This window comes from Mangifera indica, chromosome 11 (assembly GCF_011075055.1).
Source record: "Mangifera indica cultivar Alphonso chromosome 11, CATAS_Mindica_2.1, whole genome shotgun sequence".
Lineage (NCBI taxonomy): Eukaryota > Viridiplantae > Streptophyta > Magnoliopsida > Sapindales > Anacardiaceae > Mangifera > Mangifera indica.
Genome location: NC_058147.1, coordinates 15,763,045 through 15,777,692, shown reverse-complemented (window position 1 = coordinate 15,777,692; position 14,648 = coordinate 15,763,045). Strand labels below are relative to the sequence as shown.

At 39.3% G+C, this 14,648-nt stretch overlaps 2 protein-coding genes across 2 annotated transcripts; both read right to left on the bottom strand.

Moving 5' to 3' along the window:
* Nucleotides 1-5,347: 5,347 nt before the first annotated feature.
* Nucleotides 5,348-6,229, bottom strand: LOC123228788. Its single transcript, XM_044654236.1, has one exon. The coding sequence runs from the start codon at nucleotides 6,227-6,229 to the stop codon at nucleotides 5,348-5,350; it is 882 nt and encodes a 293-aa protein (XP_044510171.1).
* A 1,176-nt stretch (nucleotides 6,230-7,405) lies between these two features.
* LOC123228785 lies at nucleotides 7,406-8,764 on the bottom strand. The gene is made up of 2 exons (XM_044654235.1): nucleotides 8,162-8,764; nucleotides 7,406-7,780 (listed from the first exon to the last, which is right to left on the bottom strand). The coding sequence occupies exons 1-2, from the start codon at nucleotides 8,762-8,764 to the stop codon at nucleotides 7,406-7,408; spliced, it is 978 nt and encodes a 325-aa protein (XP_044510170.1).
* Between the last annotated feature and the right edge of the window lie 5,884 nt (nucleotides 8,765-14,648).

The following is a 14,648-nucleotide window of genomic DNA, read 5'->3' as shown; positions in this document are numbered from 1 at the left end:
GCCACTTGGGTTTCCTCCTTCACTAACCAAGCTTCACAGTGAATGAATTGAGGGGCTTTTTCCTTAATATCTATACTAATAGCTTCCTTATTCCATCCTACCCAAATTCTCCCATTTTGGCACACCCCATTATTATTGTCATGCTCCCAATCTCTCCATACATTACTAGCCACTCTAGAAATATTGTGAGACCCTACTTTTGTTTCTAATACAGCCATGAAATCAACTTTATTATGAAACATAACATGTCTAACCTCCCTTTGTTTGTTAGGAGCATTAAGGCCCCTAACATTCCAGCATGCAACTTTGGTCATTTGGATGAGTGGGATGGGGAGATTGCTCTCCTTTGCTTTGCCAATTTCTTCCCCACGTTTTTACTCTTCATTTCAGCATTTTCCTTCCTAAAATCCATCTCATCCACTTTAAGTTTCCCTCCAAATGGTGCCATTGCCGGAGATGCTTCTTGATCCATGTCCTCCAAACTACTCAGATGCTGAATTGTGTTTGTGGCCCCTTCTTCACTCTCCCGAGCACTCACACTTTCCACCAAGGGGGAATAATGTTCTTTTGATGTGCTAGCTTCGCCTCCGCACCTCTTTCCTTCCTTTTTGGCTTCATTTACGTTGGCCTCATAGTTTACTTCTTGATTCGGCATTGTCTTCTCCTTTTCCAGCTCGTGAGGCTCCTTAATAGTCAAGGCAGAAAATCTATTACTCTTTTGAGCTTGTAAACTAATTCCCGTAGTTTTCCCCATTTCCACCCCTTTGTCCTTGGATTTCTTGTCATAGCCTTTTGGTGTTAGCACCATTTTGTCTTTCCCATGCATTTTCTTCGGTACCACAAACCCATCCCCCTCCTTCAAGGTATTCCGTGAGATTATGTTATTACCTTGTTTGGGTGCTAGTGAGCAATTTGCTATGGAATGACCAAAGCATTGACAACCATTGCATTTTATAGGTTTCCAAGCATACTCCACCTTGATTACCATCAATTCTCCATTTGGCAAAGCTAGGCTAATGGAATCGGGACATCCCGAGTCCACCTCTATCTCAATGCAAACTCTAGCATACTCCAATCTTGTCCCTTCTTCAGTCACGGAGTCCATGTAAAGCGGACTTCCTATTGCACTAGCAATGTAACTAAGCCCTTTCGGTGTCCAAAACTCAAGGGGAATGCCATACATTCTAATCCATATAGCTACCTTCTTCACGTCATTAATCACCATAGGCAGATTAGTAGTCCATTTCCGCACAAGAAATGGTTGTCCTTGTATGGTAATCTGCCCCTCTTCCACAGCTCTTGTAGTTCCCTCCATATCTTGGAACTTTAGGATGAAAACACCTTGGCCCGAAGTCATGACATCTATGAGGCCTAAAGCTTTCCACACCCTCTCCAAAGCTCTTTTGACCGTCAAGAATGGTGGTCTTTTGCCCAGGAAGAAGCCTACAGCACATGTATTCCATCTCAATGCACCTTGTTCAGCAACTTCTTGAGGGGGGGCCACACAAATCCGCCCCTTAGAGTCTTTCCCTTTAGGTTCAAAAAATTCCAACTTCACATTGGACTTCTTAGGAGTGAAGAAAGAGTTCCATGAAGCCCTCTTCTCCATTCCTCCTTCCATCTCTCCATGTTCCAGCACACTTGAAGAAGAACCTGACGTTTTCCTTGAAGCAGCAACCATACTATTTTGGTGCATGGAGGGATCAGATATAAGAGAAGTAGTTTGCTTATTCAGCACAGAAGAAGACGACATACTGAATAGGAAATAACTAAAAACGGAAATAACTAAAAACGGAAATAGGGTGGACTGCTAAAAGAAGAGGATTGACTAATTGAATCAATGCAAACAGCCTGCAAATTCAGAGCAGAAGATGGCACAACAGACTAAAATATCCCAAAAAAGATAAAAGGAAAACCTGCCACAGAAAGAAAATGCAGCATGCACCAAGAAGGAAAGCGTACAAATCAAGTAACAGCTCCAAAATTTGAATTTTCGGAAGGAGGGAAACTCCACAGCACCCAAATAAGCTTCAGAGATCAAACGGAAAAGAAACAAACACCGGAAAAGATGAACAGAACAGAACTGGAAGTTTTGATACCGGAAAACCAAAAACAAGCATAAGAAGCAGCCCTATAGAACACTTTGAGGGACACCACAGACCAACTCCATTTGAAAGAAAAGAGCCAAATATGCATCCACCGGAGAAAAAAGGGGGGGGGGGGGGGGAGCCGGTGACCTTGGTCACCGGACCGGAGAGTAGAACCTGGTGGATAACAATACAGCCGAGAAAGAAGAACTTTAACTAACGTAAAGAGGGAGAGGAGGAAAGTGGTTTTTTAGAGAGAAGGGAGAGCATGGTTTTTTAGAGAGAGAAAAGGTATAGGCTTTTTTTTACAATTCCATCAATGACTTCTTTTACTAAAGCATGTTTAGGAATTCCGGAATCATAGATAATCCGGTTACCAAACTTGTCCATTAATGGTCCAAATGGGTGCCAATTATCAAGCCAAAGAAAGGTGTTTTCCCCATTGCCGATGACTTTCTTGAACTTGGTTTTCATTTGTTCCCTAAGTTTTAAAATTTTCCTCCAAACCCATGAGCTCTCACTATTCGGTTTGATCTCCCAAAAACTTTTTCCTCTAAGCTTGTTTGCCTTAATCCATTCCACCCATAGTGAGTTCCCCTTATCAAGGAGAATCTTCCACATATTCTTTGTTATGGCAGCCTTGTTCCACACTTTGCACCTCATAATGCCAAGACCTCCCTCCTCTTTAGGCACACATACCTCTTCCCAAGCAACTTTTGCCTTTCTTCCATCCATGGCAGCACCATTCCAAAGAAAATCCCTCAATATTCCATCTATTTCCTTATGCACATTTGAAGGAAGAATAAATATAGAAGACCAATACACTTGAATGCTAAATAGGACAGCCTTGATAAGTAACAATCTCCCCGCATAAGATAAGGACTTGTTCCGCCACGAATAAATTCTCCCCACAATCTTATCAATGAGCATCTTGCAATCACTTCTTTTAAGCTTTGAAGAAGTTATTGGAACTCCTAGATACTTGAAAGGCAATTCTCCCACCTCCACATTGATAGAATCCGCAAGCTTGATCTTCTCCTCTTGGGGTAATCCGGAGATGTATATATTGCTTTTGTTGCAATTCATTTGGAGACCGGACCATTCATGAAAAAGATTTAAGGATCTTTTCATGAGAGTAAGTGATTCAACATCTGCCCTACAAAACAAAATAAGGTCATCGGCAAAGCACAAATGAGTTATGTTGTTTTTCTTACATTTCCAATGATGGCCAAAAGAAGGAATGTTCTTGAGTTCTCCAAGCATCCTTGAGAGGATCTCTATTGCCATGACAAAGAGGTAAGGGGATAAAGGGTCCCCTTGTCTAAGCCCATGAGAACTCTTGAAAAATCCCACCAATTCACCATTTATTCCCAAAGAGAAAGAGGGGGTTGAGATGCAGCTCCTAATCCATCCAATGAATTTTCCATGAAAACCAATTGCTTCAAGAATAGCAAGGATGAAATCCCAATGAACCGTATCATATGCCTTCAATAAATCAATCTTCATGGCACACTTCTTGTCTTTGCTCATTTTATGGTAATTATGCATTAGGTCTTGACACAACATAATATTCTCTCCAATGCACCTTCCTCCCACAAATGCTCCTTGGGCTTTATCAATGAAACTTGGAAGTATGGCTTTGAGACGATTTGCAAGGATCTTTGAAATGCACTTGTAGATTATATTGCAGCAAGCTATCGGCCTATACTCCATACACCTTGAAGCGTTAGCAACCTTAGGGACAAGAGCTAAGATAGTGCAATTTACCTCCTTGAGAAGATGGCCTGAAGAGAAAAAGTGCTGGACTGCCTTGATCACATCATTCCCCACAATCTCCCAAGTGGCTTTAAAGAAGAAGGCTCCATAACCATCCGGACCCGGAGCTTTGTTGTTGTCCATGGCAAAGATAATGGATTTGATTTCCTCTTCCCCCACTTCCTTGATCATGTTTTCTTTCTCTTGAATCTCTATTTGAAAATTAAGCAGCCTTTGAATTTCCTCTACATTGGAATTGCATGAAACCGTGGAGTTAAGGACCTTTTTGAAATAGCTCACAAACTCCTCTTTAACATCCTCCATATTACTAACAAAGGTTCCATCATCTAGGCACACCCCATTGATAGAGTTCCTACTCCTACGGGCTTTGATACATTTGAAGAAAAATTTGGAATATTGATCTCCTTCTTGAAGCCAATGAACTTTAGCTTTTTGGCGAGCTAACGATTCTTCAGCTTCACTTAGATTTTTGTAGTTCTCCATCCAAACCTTTTCTTCCTTAGCTAAATCTTCATTTAGTGGGCTGCTTTGAAGTCTATTTTGAACATCCTCCAACCTTCCTTTTGCTTCTTCCACCTTCTCTGAAATTCTCCAAAACCCCTCCTTATTTAGCCTCCTAAGAACCTTTTTTAATCTCTTGAGCTTGCTGATGAGCTTATACATAGGGCTGCCTTCTACATCCTCTTGCCAAGACTCCCTCACAATATTAAGGAAATTATCATGTGTTGCCCACATGTTATAGAACTTGAAAGGGACCCTCCTCCTCCTTACACCACCTCCACAAGTCACAATGCATGGGGAATGGTCAGAGATGGAATGGTTGAGAAACATGGCAAAGGATTCCTCAAAAACATCTTTCCATTGTTCATTTACAAGGGCTCTATCCAACTTGCATGCTATCCTCCTATGTCCCTCACTACAATTACTCCAAGTGAGTTGGTTTCCCATGTACCGAAGATCATCTAGATTTGCTTCCTCACAACACTTATTTAGGTCATCACTATAAGTATCTCCCCATGACACTCCTCCAATTTTCTCACTTGGACCCCTAATTGCATTAAAGTCCCCCATTATTAGCCACGGTTTGTTCCCCATCCCATTGGAGAGCCTATCAATTTCCTTCCATAGTCTTCTCCTTTCCATAGGTTGATTATACCCATAGACTATAGTTAAGGCTATAAGAGAGTTCTCCTCTACTAACCAAGCCTCCCCATGTATGAATTGCGGATTTTTCTCAATGACATTAAAACTGATAGTATCCTTATTCCATCCTACCCAAATTCTCCCATTAGGGTGACTATCATTGTTATTAGCATTCTCCCACTCTTTCCAAATATTACCATTCACTCTACTTAAGCTATCATTCCCCACTTTAGTTTCCAACACAGCCATTATTTCAATGTTATTATGCTTGATAAAATGCCTTACCTCCCTTTGTTTGATAGGAGCATTGAGGCCCCTAATGTTCCAGCAAGCTATCTTTGTCATTTGGATGATAGTGGAGGGGAATTTGCTTTCTTGAGCTTTGCCAATTTTTTCCCCAAGTTCATAGTCTTCGCATCCACTTCCTTCTTCCTAAAATCCATCTCATCCACCTTTAGTTTTCCTCCGAATGGGACTATTGTTGGAGAGCCCTCAATTACCAAGTCCTCCCCCCCATTTGTACTAGCTCCTTCTTCCTCCATATCTATTCCTTTTGTTGTTGTAACTTGACTACTCTTGGAAGTGCTAGCTTCATTCAACTTTTCTTTTCCTACCGAAATGACTTCTTCATTGGTTTTCTCCGGGTTTACCTCTTCTACCATCATTGTGCTCCTTTTGATTTGCTCATTGGACTCATGGTTGGCTAATGCTGAATATCTATTGTTCTTATTTGTGTTTCCCCCCAAGTTATGAAACTCCACGCCTTTACCTTTGGCCTTTTTGTCATTGCCGTTTGCCACCTTTAGTTTACTGTCTTTCCCAATTAGCTTATTTGTTGCTATCATTCCATCCCCAACCTTGAGGTTTTTCCATGAAGATGTGCTACCTTCATGTTTCGGAGCAAAATGACAATTGGCAGTGGAGTGTCCAAAGCATTGGCACCCATTGCATTTTAGTGGTTTCCAACTATACTCTACATTGATCACCAAGTTTTCACCATTTGGAAGAGTTAAGTTGATAGTCTCCGGGCATTCCGCATCCACTTTGATCTCAATACATATCCGTGCAAACTCTAATCTTGTCCCTCCTTCCGTAACAGCATCCATATAAAGAGGATTCCCAATGGCACTTGCTATGTAGCTAAGTCCTTTTGGAGACCAAAACTCAAGTGGAATGCCATACAATCTCACCCATATAGCCACCTTTTTGACATCATTGATCATCATGGGAAGGTTTGTAGTCCATTTCCGAACTATAAACGGCTATCCACCAATTGTAATCTGTCCTACTTCCACCGCTCTAGAGACTCCATTCATGTCTTGAAATTTTAGTATAAAAACTCCTTGACCAGAGGTCATAACCTCTCTTAGTCCGTATGATGCCCATATCTTCTCTAGTGTTCTTTTTACAGTCAAGAATGGAGGCCTTTTGCCTAGGAAGAATCCCACAGCACAAGTTCTCCATTTTGCAGCTCCCTCATCCGCAATTTCTTGAGGAGGAGCTACACACACACGCCCTTTTGCATCTCTTCCACTAGGCTCATAATATTCCAGCTTAGTACAAGGCTCCTTAGGAGAGAAAAGGGAGCTCCATGAAGCCTTCTTATCTTTCTCTCCAACGGAAACCACAGCAGCTTCAGAAGGTTTGACTTGTCCAGAAGTTGACATACTAATAAAGGTTAAGAACAATATAGGATAAAGGAAGGGAGAAAGAGAAAGGTGAGACCAAATTAATGCAAGACAGCCTGTTACACTGAGCAGACCAAAAAGCACAGCAGCCTAAACTATCCTGAAGAGGAAAAGAGGAAGCCTGCCACGGAAAGCAAATAACAGATTGCACCAAAGAGGAAATGGCGCACAGCACAAGCCACCTTTTGAAAATTTGAAATTTAGTAGAGAGGGAAACCAGCAAAGGCTTACAAACTCCTGAGCAGACCGGAAAAGGAGTAAACCACCGGAAAAGAAGACAAAAACCGAACTTGGGAAAGATGACACCGGAGGTTTAAGACTGGAGAATCATTTAAAAATCACAACCTACAAAACAAGAATACAATGACTCCAACGCTAACACCATTATAAACCGACTATGATATTAAACAGGCCGGAACAGGAAAGGGAGCCGGTGACCAAGGTCACCGGACCGGAGGAAAGGCCTTGGAAGTACCACCACAGCCGAGAAGGAAGACACTAGGCCTAAAAGGATATGGAAGAGGGGAGAGGGGGATTTTTAGAGAGAAGGGAGAGCATATTTTAGTGAGAGATATATTGATGCCTCCATCATTTCCTCCCTCTTGGGGTTAGAAACCTTTGGAACAAGAGCAGGGATGGTGCAATTTACCTCTTTTAAAAGATGGCCCATTTTGAAGAAGTGCTTGATGGCCTTTACAACATCATCACCAACTATGTTCCATGCAGCCTTGAAAAAACATGCACCATATCCATCCAGACCCGGGGCTTTGTTATTATCCATGGCAAAAATGTTTTCTTTGATCTCCTCCGCTGAAATATCTCTTCCTCCGCTGAAATATCTCTTATGAGCATATCCTTTTCCTCACATCCAATCCGAAATTTGACTAACTTTTTGAGCTTTTCAAGATCCACATTAGAATGCTCATTTCCGTTTAGGACAGATTTGAAATGTTCCACAAATTCCTCCTTGACCTCCTCCATGTTGTGTACAAAAGATCCATCCTTTCTTTGGATCCCATAGATAGAGTTCCTATTCCTTCTACCTTCGATGCTCTTGAAGAAGAACTTTGTATTTTGATCACCTTCCTTCAGCGAATGAACTTTTGATTTTTGTCTAGCCAAGGATTCCTCCACCAAAGAGAGGGATCTATAGGCTTCTAAATTGAATTTTTCCTTTTATGCAAGTTCCTCATCCAAGGGGCTTATCTGGAGGAGCTCTTAGACATTTTCAAGTTGCCTTCTAGCTTCTAATACTCTTTCGGATATGTGGCCAAAAGACTCCTTATTGAACTTTTTTAACTCAACTTTCAGTTTTTTAAGTTTGCTTATCACATTGAACATGGGGCTGCCTTGAGCTTCTTGGTTCCAAACTTTAGCAACAATGTTAAGAAAGTGTTCATGGTGTGTCCATAGATTGAAGAATTTAAAAGGAACTTTCCTACAATCTTCTATGGTTCCCATTCTAACCATGCAAGGAGAGTGAGCGGATATAGAGGGGTTGAGGAAATGAGCCATAGCATTCGGGAATATATCCTTCCAAGAATCATTAATAAGGGCCCTAGCTAGTTTACATGCAATCCTTCTCTCACCTTCACTACGGTTGCTCCAAGTTAGGAGATGACCCATGAATCTTAGATCATCCAATTCGGTATCCCTCATACAATTCCTAAGGTCCTCACAGTAGTAATTACCCCAAGTTGCCCCACCAACCTTTTCTTGAGGGTGTTTAATAGCATTAAAATCTCCCAATATAATCCAAGGGGAGTTTTGCATCATGTGGGATTTATTTATGAGACTACTCCAAAGAACCTTCCTCTCCATAGGATTATTGCTGCCATAGACTATTGTCAAGCCAATACTAGTGTTTTCCCTTACAAGCTTCACATCACAATGCATGTATTGGGCATCATCCGCAATAACATTGAGTCTAATAGTAGCTTTATTCCATCCAATCCATATTCTGCTGATAGAACCATCCCTCTCATTACTGCAATGTTCCCAACTTTCCCAAATACTAGAGCATACTCTATTAACATTAGTACATCGTACTTTTGTTTCAAGAATAGCCATGATATCAATCTTATTTTGCAAAATGAATCTACTAACCTCCTTTTGTTTGATAGGAGCGTTTAGGCCCCTAATGTTCCAGCATGCTAAATTGGTCATTTATGAGAGTTAATGGGGGAAGAGTTCCTCCTTTGCTTTACCAATCTCCTCCGCTGAGATTTGCTTAGAATGTCACCTTTGTCCCTTTTGAAATCCACCTCATCAACCTTGATTTTGCCTCCAAAGTGATTAATTGCTGGAGATTCACAAAGATCATGATCCGTAGTTTCATCCTTTGAAAGATTCTCCTCCACCTGCTCCAAATTTGTAGGTACGGCTACATTTGATATCATGGTGCTGGATGAGGATGCACCATGATTTGAGTCCAATATATTAGATGGGACTAATTTTTCATGTGTCTCATCTAAAATGATAACCTTCTCTTCATTTTGAGCAACCTTAGTTTCGCAAGTTTCATTGGTGGCTAAGGGTGCAAATTTGTTATTATTCAATGCCCCCATACTCTTGTCATTGTTCTCCTTTCCAATCACTAGCTTTCTCCTTGGGGTCTCTAAGTATACTCTACCATTCCCATTGTTAGTCTCTATAGTTTGGTGAGTTCCATAATTTCCATCCCTACCTTTGTACCTGTAGCTTTCTCCTTACTAGTCTCCTTTTTCCCTTTATACATGCTAAATTTCCCTTTTTCAGTCTCTCCTTTTTCCACTCTTCTTTTGCACTCTTCATTTCCATGACCAAACATTTTACACAAGTTGCATTTTAATGGTTTCCACACATACTCCAACCGAATTGCAACCTTTTCTTTGGTTGGTAGTAGAAGCTCCAATTTATCCGGGAAATCATGGTTGATGCTAATCTCCACACAAATACGTGCGTACTCCAGTCTACTCCCTTCCTTCGTGACTGAATCTACATATAGCACTTGACAACGGACACTAACAGAAATGGAAAATTTAGCTAAGGCAGAGGTTACACAACACTCAAATAAAAACTAAACTAAAGACATTGAAGGATGATCGAGAGTTTGAAAAAAAGAAAGAAACAAGCATGAGGGGAGGAGCTAGTGACCAGTGGGGTCATTGGACCGGAAAGTTGGTGCCTGAAGGGCCACCAACCAAGGAGGAGATGATAGAGGGCGGAAGTAACTAAAAGATGATGATTGAGAATTTAGAGAGATGGGAGAGCATTTTGCAAGAGAGAGAAAGTATGTATCAAAGTGTTAGGTTGTTATGACTTGAGTTAGTTGGTCTTTAAGCTCCTTAATCTCTCCTTTTAACTCCATATGGCCAACTTCCCAAGGGTGAGGGGGTGAAAAGGATTAGGATGAGTTTCTTTTTTGAGACATTTGATAATAGATAAGTAGGTTTTATGTGTTTTAGGGTTGGGGTTTTAAGGAGTGGTGTGTAGTTTGTGTTTAGGCTAGAATATGGTTTGGTTTTAGGCAAATTTTGTGTTTTGTGAACAATAACTCCGAAATGAAGAAAATCACAAGTAGCTCACACAAACAACCAAAGCTCTGATACCAAATAGTGCATTTCTTATCAACATGCAACAATCAATCAAACCAAGCATACTATTTTCACTGTTCATTTGGTATGTGCAGTTTTTATTTTCATTCAAATGGGCAGTCAACATGATCTCCAATTTAAACCAAAGTCATATCAATACAAACACAATAGAAAGAGCTTTCTTTCAACTTATGGTAGCCCTCAAGATTCAATAGATAAAGTAGTCAAAATGTTGATCAAAGTCAGTGGCAGAAAATGTAATTTTAGTGCAACTCTCTACCATAAGCAACAATAACTAATATGCACACTCTAATTTAGATTTCTAAGGAAACATAAAATATAACCAAGGCATAAAGGAAAGTTCCACCAACCTTGGGGTTTTCCACCACCAATCTTCCCCCAAGAATAATTGGATAAAGGAAAGATAAGAGAAAGCTTCAAAGCTACTCAACAAAGTTTGTAAAATTTCCAATAATGACTAAAAATATACATGGTGTGAGACCACCCTTTATATAATGAGAGGGTTGGCAGCAAAGTAGACATCCAAGGTAAAAATCAATTAAATTTTACCAAAACCCCTAAAATTAAGCTAAGCCACCCTTATATATCACACCCCATTCCCTAATTAATGAATACAAGACAAAATAGTACATTTTTGTCCTTAAATGAAGGAAACTTATTTCCTAACTAAGGCAACTATCTTCTCTTCTAGTTCAAATCCAACTAAAGGCATATTTTGAACTCTTCAGGCTTCAAAAAGGAGTATTGGTGATGCATACATGGGTCCTTCTCCATTTTTGAGCTCCATATCTTCCTCAAGTCACCATGCCACCCAAAAAGTTAAGATGAATGAATTTCTAGCAACATACAAGCTCAAGGATGGAATACCTCCTTAATTTTGGTCCAAATCCACCTTTGGGTATAGCCCCCTTAAGTAGACTTAAGACCCACTTATATAATTGCTCCAATTGATCCAAAAGTGCAACTTTTGAAGCCTACTATTGGTCCAAACGTCCAAGACTCCTTTTTGAAGCCCAAAGAGCTCAAAGTATGCTTTTAGTTGGTTTTGAGCTAGAAGAGAAGATAGTTGCCTTAGTTAGGAAACAAGTTTCCTACATTTAAGGAAAAGGTGTACTATTTTGTCTTGTATTCATTAATTTTGGTATGGGTTTAGTTTATAATGGATGGCTTGGCATACATTAGGGACTTTAATTGATTTTATATTAATTTTGTTGACCAAAGTGTACCATTGCCATCCATGCCTTCTATATAAAGAAGTAAGCCTTCATTTGTAATTTTTGGTTGACATTTGAATGAAACTTGAATTAAAGCATTGAAACTTTTTCCTCATTTTCCTTTATCCAATCATCTTGGTGGAAGATTGGTGGTGGAAAACCGGTGGTGGAAGACCCCAAGGTTGGTGGATCTCTTTCCTTTATGCCTTGGTTTTCATTAGTGTGCTCCTTAGAATCCAAATTGCATGCATGTGAAGGGTTTTCAATCCTATGGTAGAGAGTTGTAGCATAATTACCATTTCTACCACTGCATTCTACTTGTAATTTGATTGTCTTATTCTACGCCAATTGTGTATGTCCAAACCTTGAAAGAAAGTTCATTGTGTCATGATTATGATAAAATGAATTCAATTGGGTTTGGAGTTGATTTGGTTGGTTAAACTGCAAGAGCAAAAAAACTGTACATACCACATGAACAGTGAAAACCGCTTTTGATTCTTTGGTTTTTTGTTGCATGTTTGGATGAATATGCAGCAATTGGACAGTTAAGCCAATAATGGACTTCAAATGTTGCACTTTTGAGCCAATTGGAGCAAACTATATAAGTGGGTCTTGAGTCCACTTAAGGAGGCTATACCCAAAGGTAGATTTGGATTAAAATTGAAGAGGTATTGTATCCTTGGGATTGTGTATTGCTGAAAATTCATTCATCCTAGCTTCTTAGGCGGCATGGTGACTTTAGGAAGATGTGGAGCCCAAAAATGGAGAAGGACCCATAGATGCTTCAGGAAATAATAAGTTTTAGGAAGTTATTATATAGGAAAGTTTAATTATAATAACTATCCTTATTTTTTATATTTTTCTAGTCTAGTTAGGACAAATAAGCCTATATAAAGACAAGAGTTTGTCATTAAAAGCATTCTATTCAAGTTATTAATAAAACTTCTTATTTGAGTTTTCTTCAGAATTCTTTTGCAAAATTTGCAAGAATTTTTGGTATCCTTTTGCATCTATTGAGCGATATCAATCCTAAACATCCTTGTGAATGATATCACAAGCCTATCAGTGTTTATCCTACATCAAGTGGTATTAGAGTCTTGTCTTAATATGGTTGGGCATGGAGAAAATTCAGATTGGCATGCTAGTTTGGAGAAACAAATCACAACATTAATTAGAACTGTGGAGGGACTAACTACACAAGTTAATGAGATAGAAGCCAACCTACCTATATCACAGCCTACACAAACTACTCCTAATCTACAAAGGGTAGTTCCAATTCTTCCTAGGCAAATTCAACCAAGAAGAAAAGAAGTTTCTACATAGCCTGAGCAAGGAGTTCATGAAGAATCAAAAGGTGATTATACCTCGAAGCCACAAATAAGAGCGAGGAGGGCTTATCAAAACTGTGAATCTTATAAACTCAAGGCTGATCTTCCCAGTTTTAATGGTGTAATGGATATTAAACAATTTCTTGATTGGTTGTATGAAATGGAGTGATTTTTGATATTATGCAGATTAAGCTGGCACAAAAAGTGAGTTTAATAATAGCTTATAAATTAAACGAAGAAGCTGGTGCTTGGTGGCAAAGGCATAAAAAACAATTGAGGTTGAGGGGACAACCAATTGTGAGAGATTGGGAACCAATGAAAGCTTTGTTGAAGTCTCGTTTTCTACCATTCTATTAAGAGCAAACATTGTTCTAACAACTTCAAAATTGCTACCAAGGAACTAGAACTGTGGCTATCTACATGGAAGAGTTTCTACGACTACAATCCCTAAGTAACTTGAGTGAGACCGAAGACTAACAAGTTGCAAGGTATGTAAATGGGCTGAACTATTTCTTCAAGATCACTTAGCAATGCAAAGCATATGGTCGTAGATCAATCTCAAAATTTGGTTTTATGGGTTGAAAGAATTTTGAAGAGTAGATGACTACCATGAGGTAACATAAATAGGTGACAAGAGATTGAGGTAAAGAACCCTATAATTCCAAGTAATGAAACCAACATAATTGAAGAGGAAAAGAGAAGGTTGAGCCAAGCAAGGGTTTGAAGTGTTTCATGTGTAATGAAATTGGGCACAAATCAAGCAATTTGATGCGAATGATCAAGGGATAACTTCACCAAATTCGCACATGGGGAAGCATAACGATGGAGGTTCAAATTCTACTTCAACAAACACGAAGAAGTTGGATCCATTGAGCTATGACGGAGGCCCAATTACACGAGCAAGAGCCAAGAAGATGAAAGCGGCAATCATTGGGCTTGTTCAAAGCCATTTGGAGCTTATGGGAAAGAGTCCAAGTGAAGTCAAAAGGGAACTCATGGTCAATGACATGACAAGCATGGAGTGTAGTTCAAGACTTGTGCATTTAATTCAATTTGAAGAATTAAAAGAGCTTACTTTAACACAAGGAGCCCAAATACATGAATTGGTCTAAGGGCAGCAAGGAGCACATGTTGGGCTTAGTCAAATATGCATATGGAAGCCCAAGTCACATCAATTCAACTAGCCTTTTTGTGATTAGTTATTATCTAGTTGTTATCCTAGTTTATTAGGAAAGCTTGTTTAGTTATTATCTAATTGTTATCCTAGTTTAACTAGGAATCCTAGTTTAATTAGGAGAGTGCTTAGTTGTCATGAGTTGTTATTTTCCTTTTTTTTAAAGGATTTATTTCGTTTTTTAGGGTTAGAAGCAACATATATATATGTATTAAACTCAAGATTATGGGAACTTGATTTTAATCCAAAATTTCGAATTTCTCCAAAGTTCTTGTGAGAGTTTTCTTTGAATTCATTTCTTGAGAAAGTTTTGAATTCTTTCTTTGATAATTAGAGTTCCTTGTTGTTAGATAACAAGAGGGTTCTAATTCTTTTGGTTTATGCTAGATAGATCTTTGGGCAAGATTCCAAGAGATTGTTATAGTTCTTGTTAGATCGATTAGCAAGGGTTGTATCACAATTGTCCTTGGAGAAAATTCATTAACATGTCACGACAAGAAGACAATGGAGAAGAATTTGAAGAAGACAACATTGAAGAGGAAGAAGAAATAGAGGAAGTGATAGAAAAGGAAGGTGAACACTTGGTACACATGGTAAGATGAATCTTATACTCCCCTACTAAAATTGATGATTCATAACGGA

Coding starts and splice junctions, on each gene's coding strand:
- LOC123228788 (XM_044654236.1), bottom strand. CDS start 6,229: ATGATCAATGATGTCAAAAAGGTGGCTATATGGGTGAGATTGTATGGC.
- LOC123228785 (XM_044654235.1), bottom strand. CDS start 8,764: ATGGCTATTCTTGAAACAAAAGTACGATGTACTAATGTTAATAGAGTA. Junction 7,781..8,161: donor CCGCTCACTCTCCTTGCATG/GTTAGAATGGGA, acceptor CATTCGCTGAAG/GAAGGTGATCAAAATACAAA.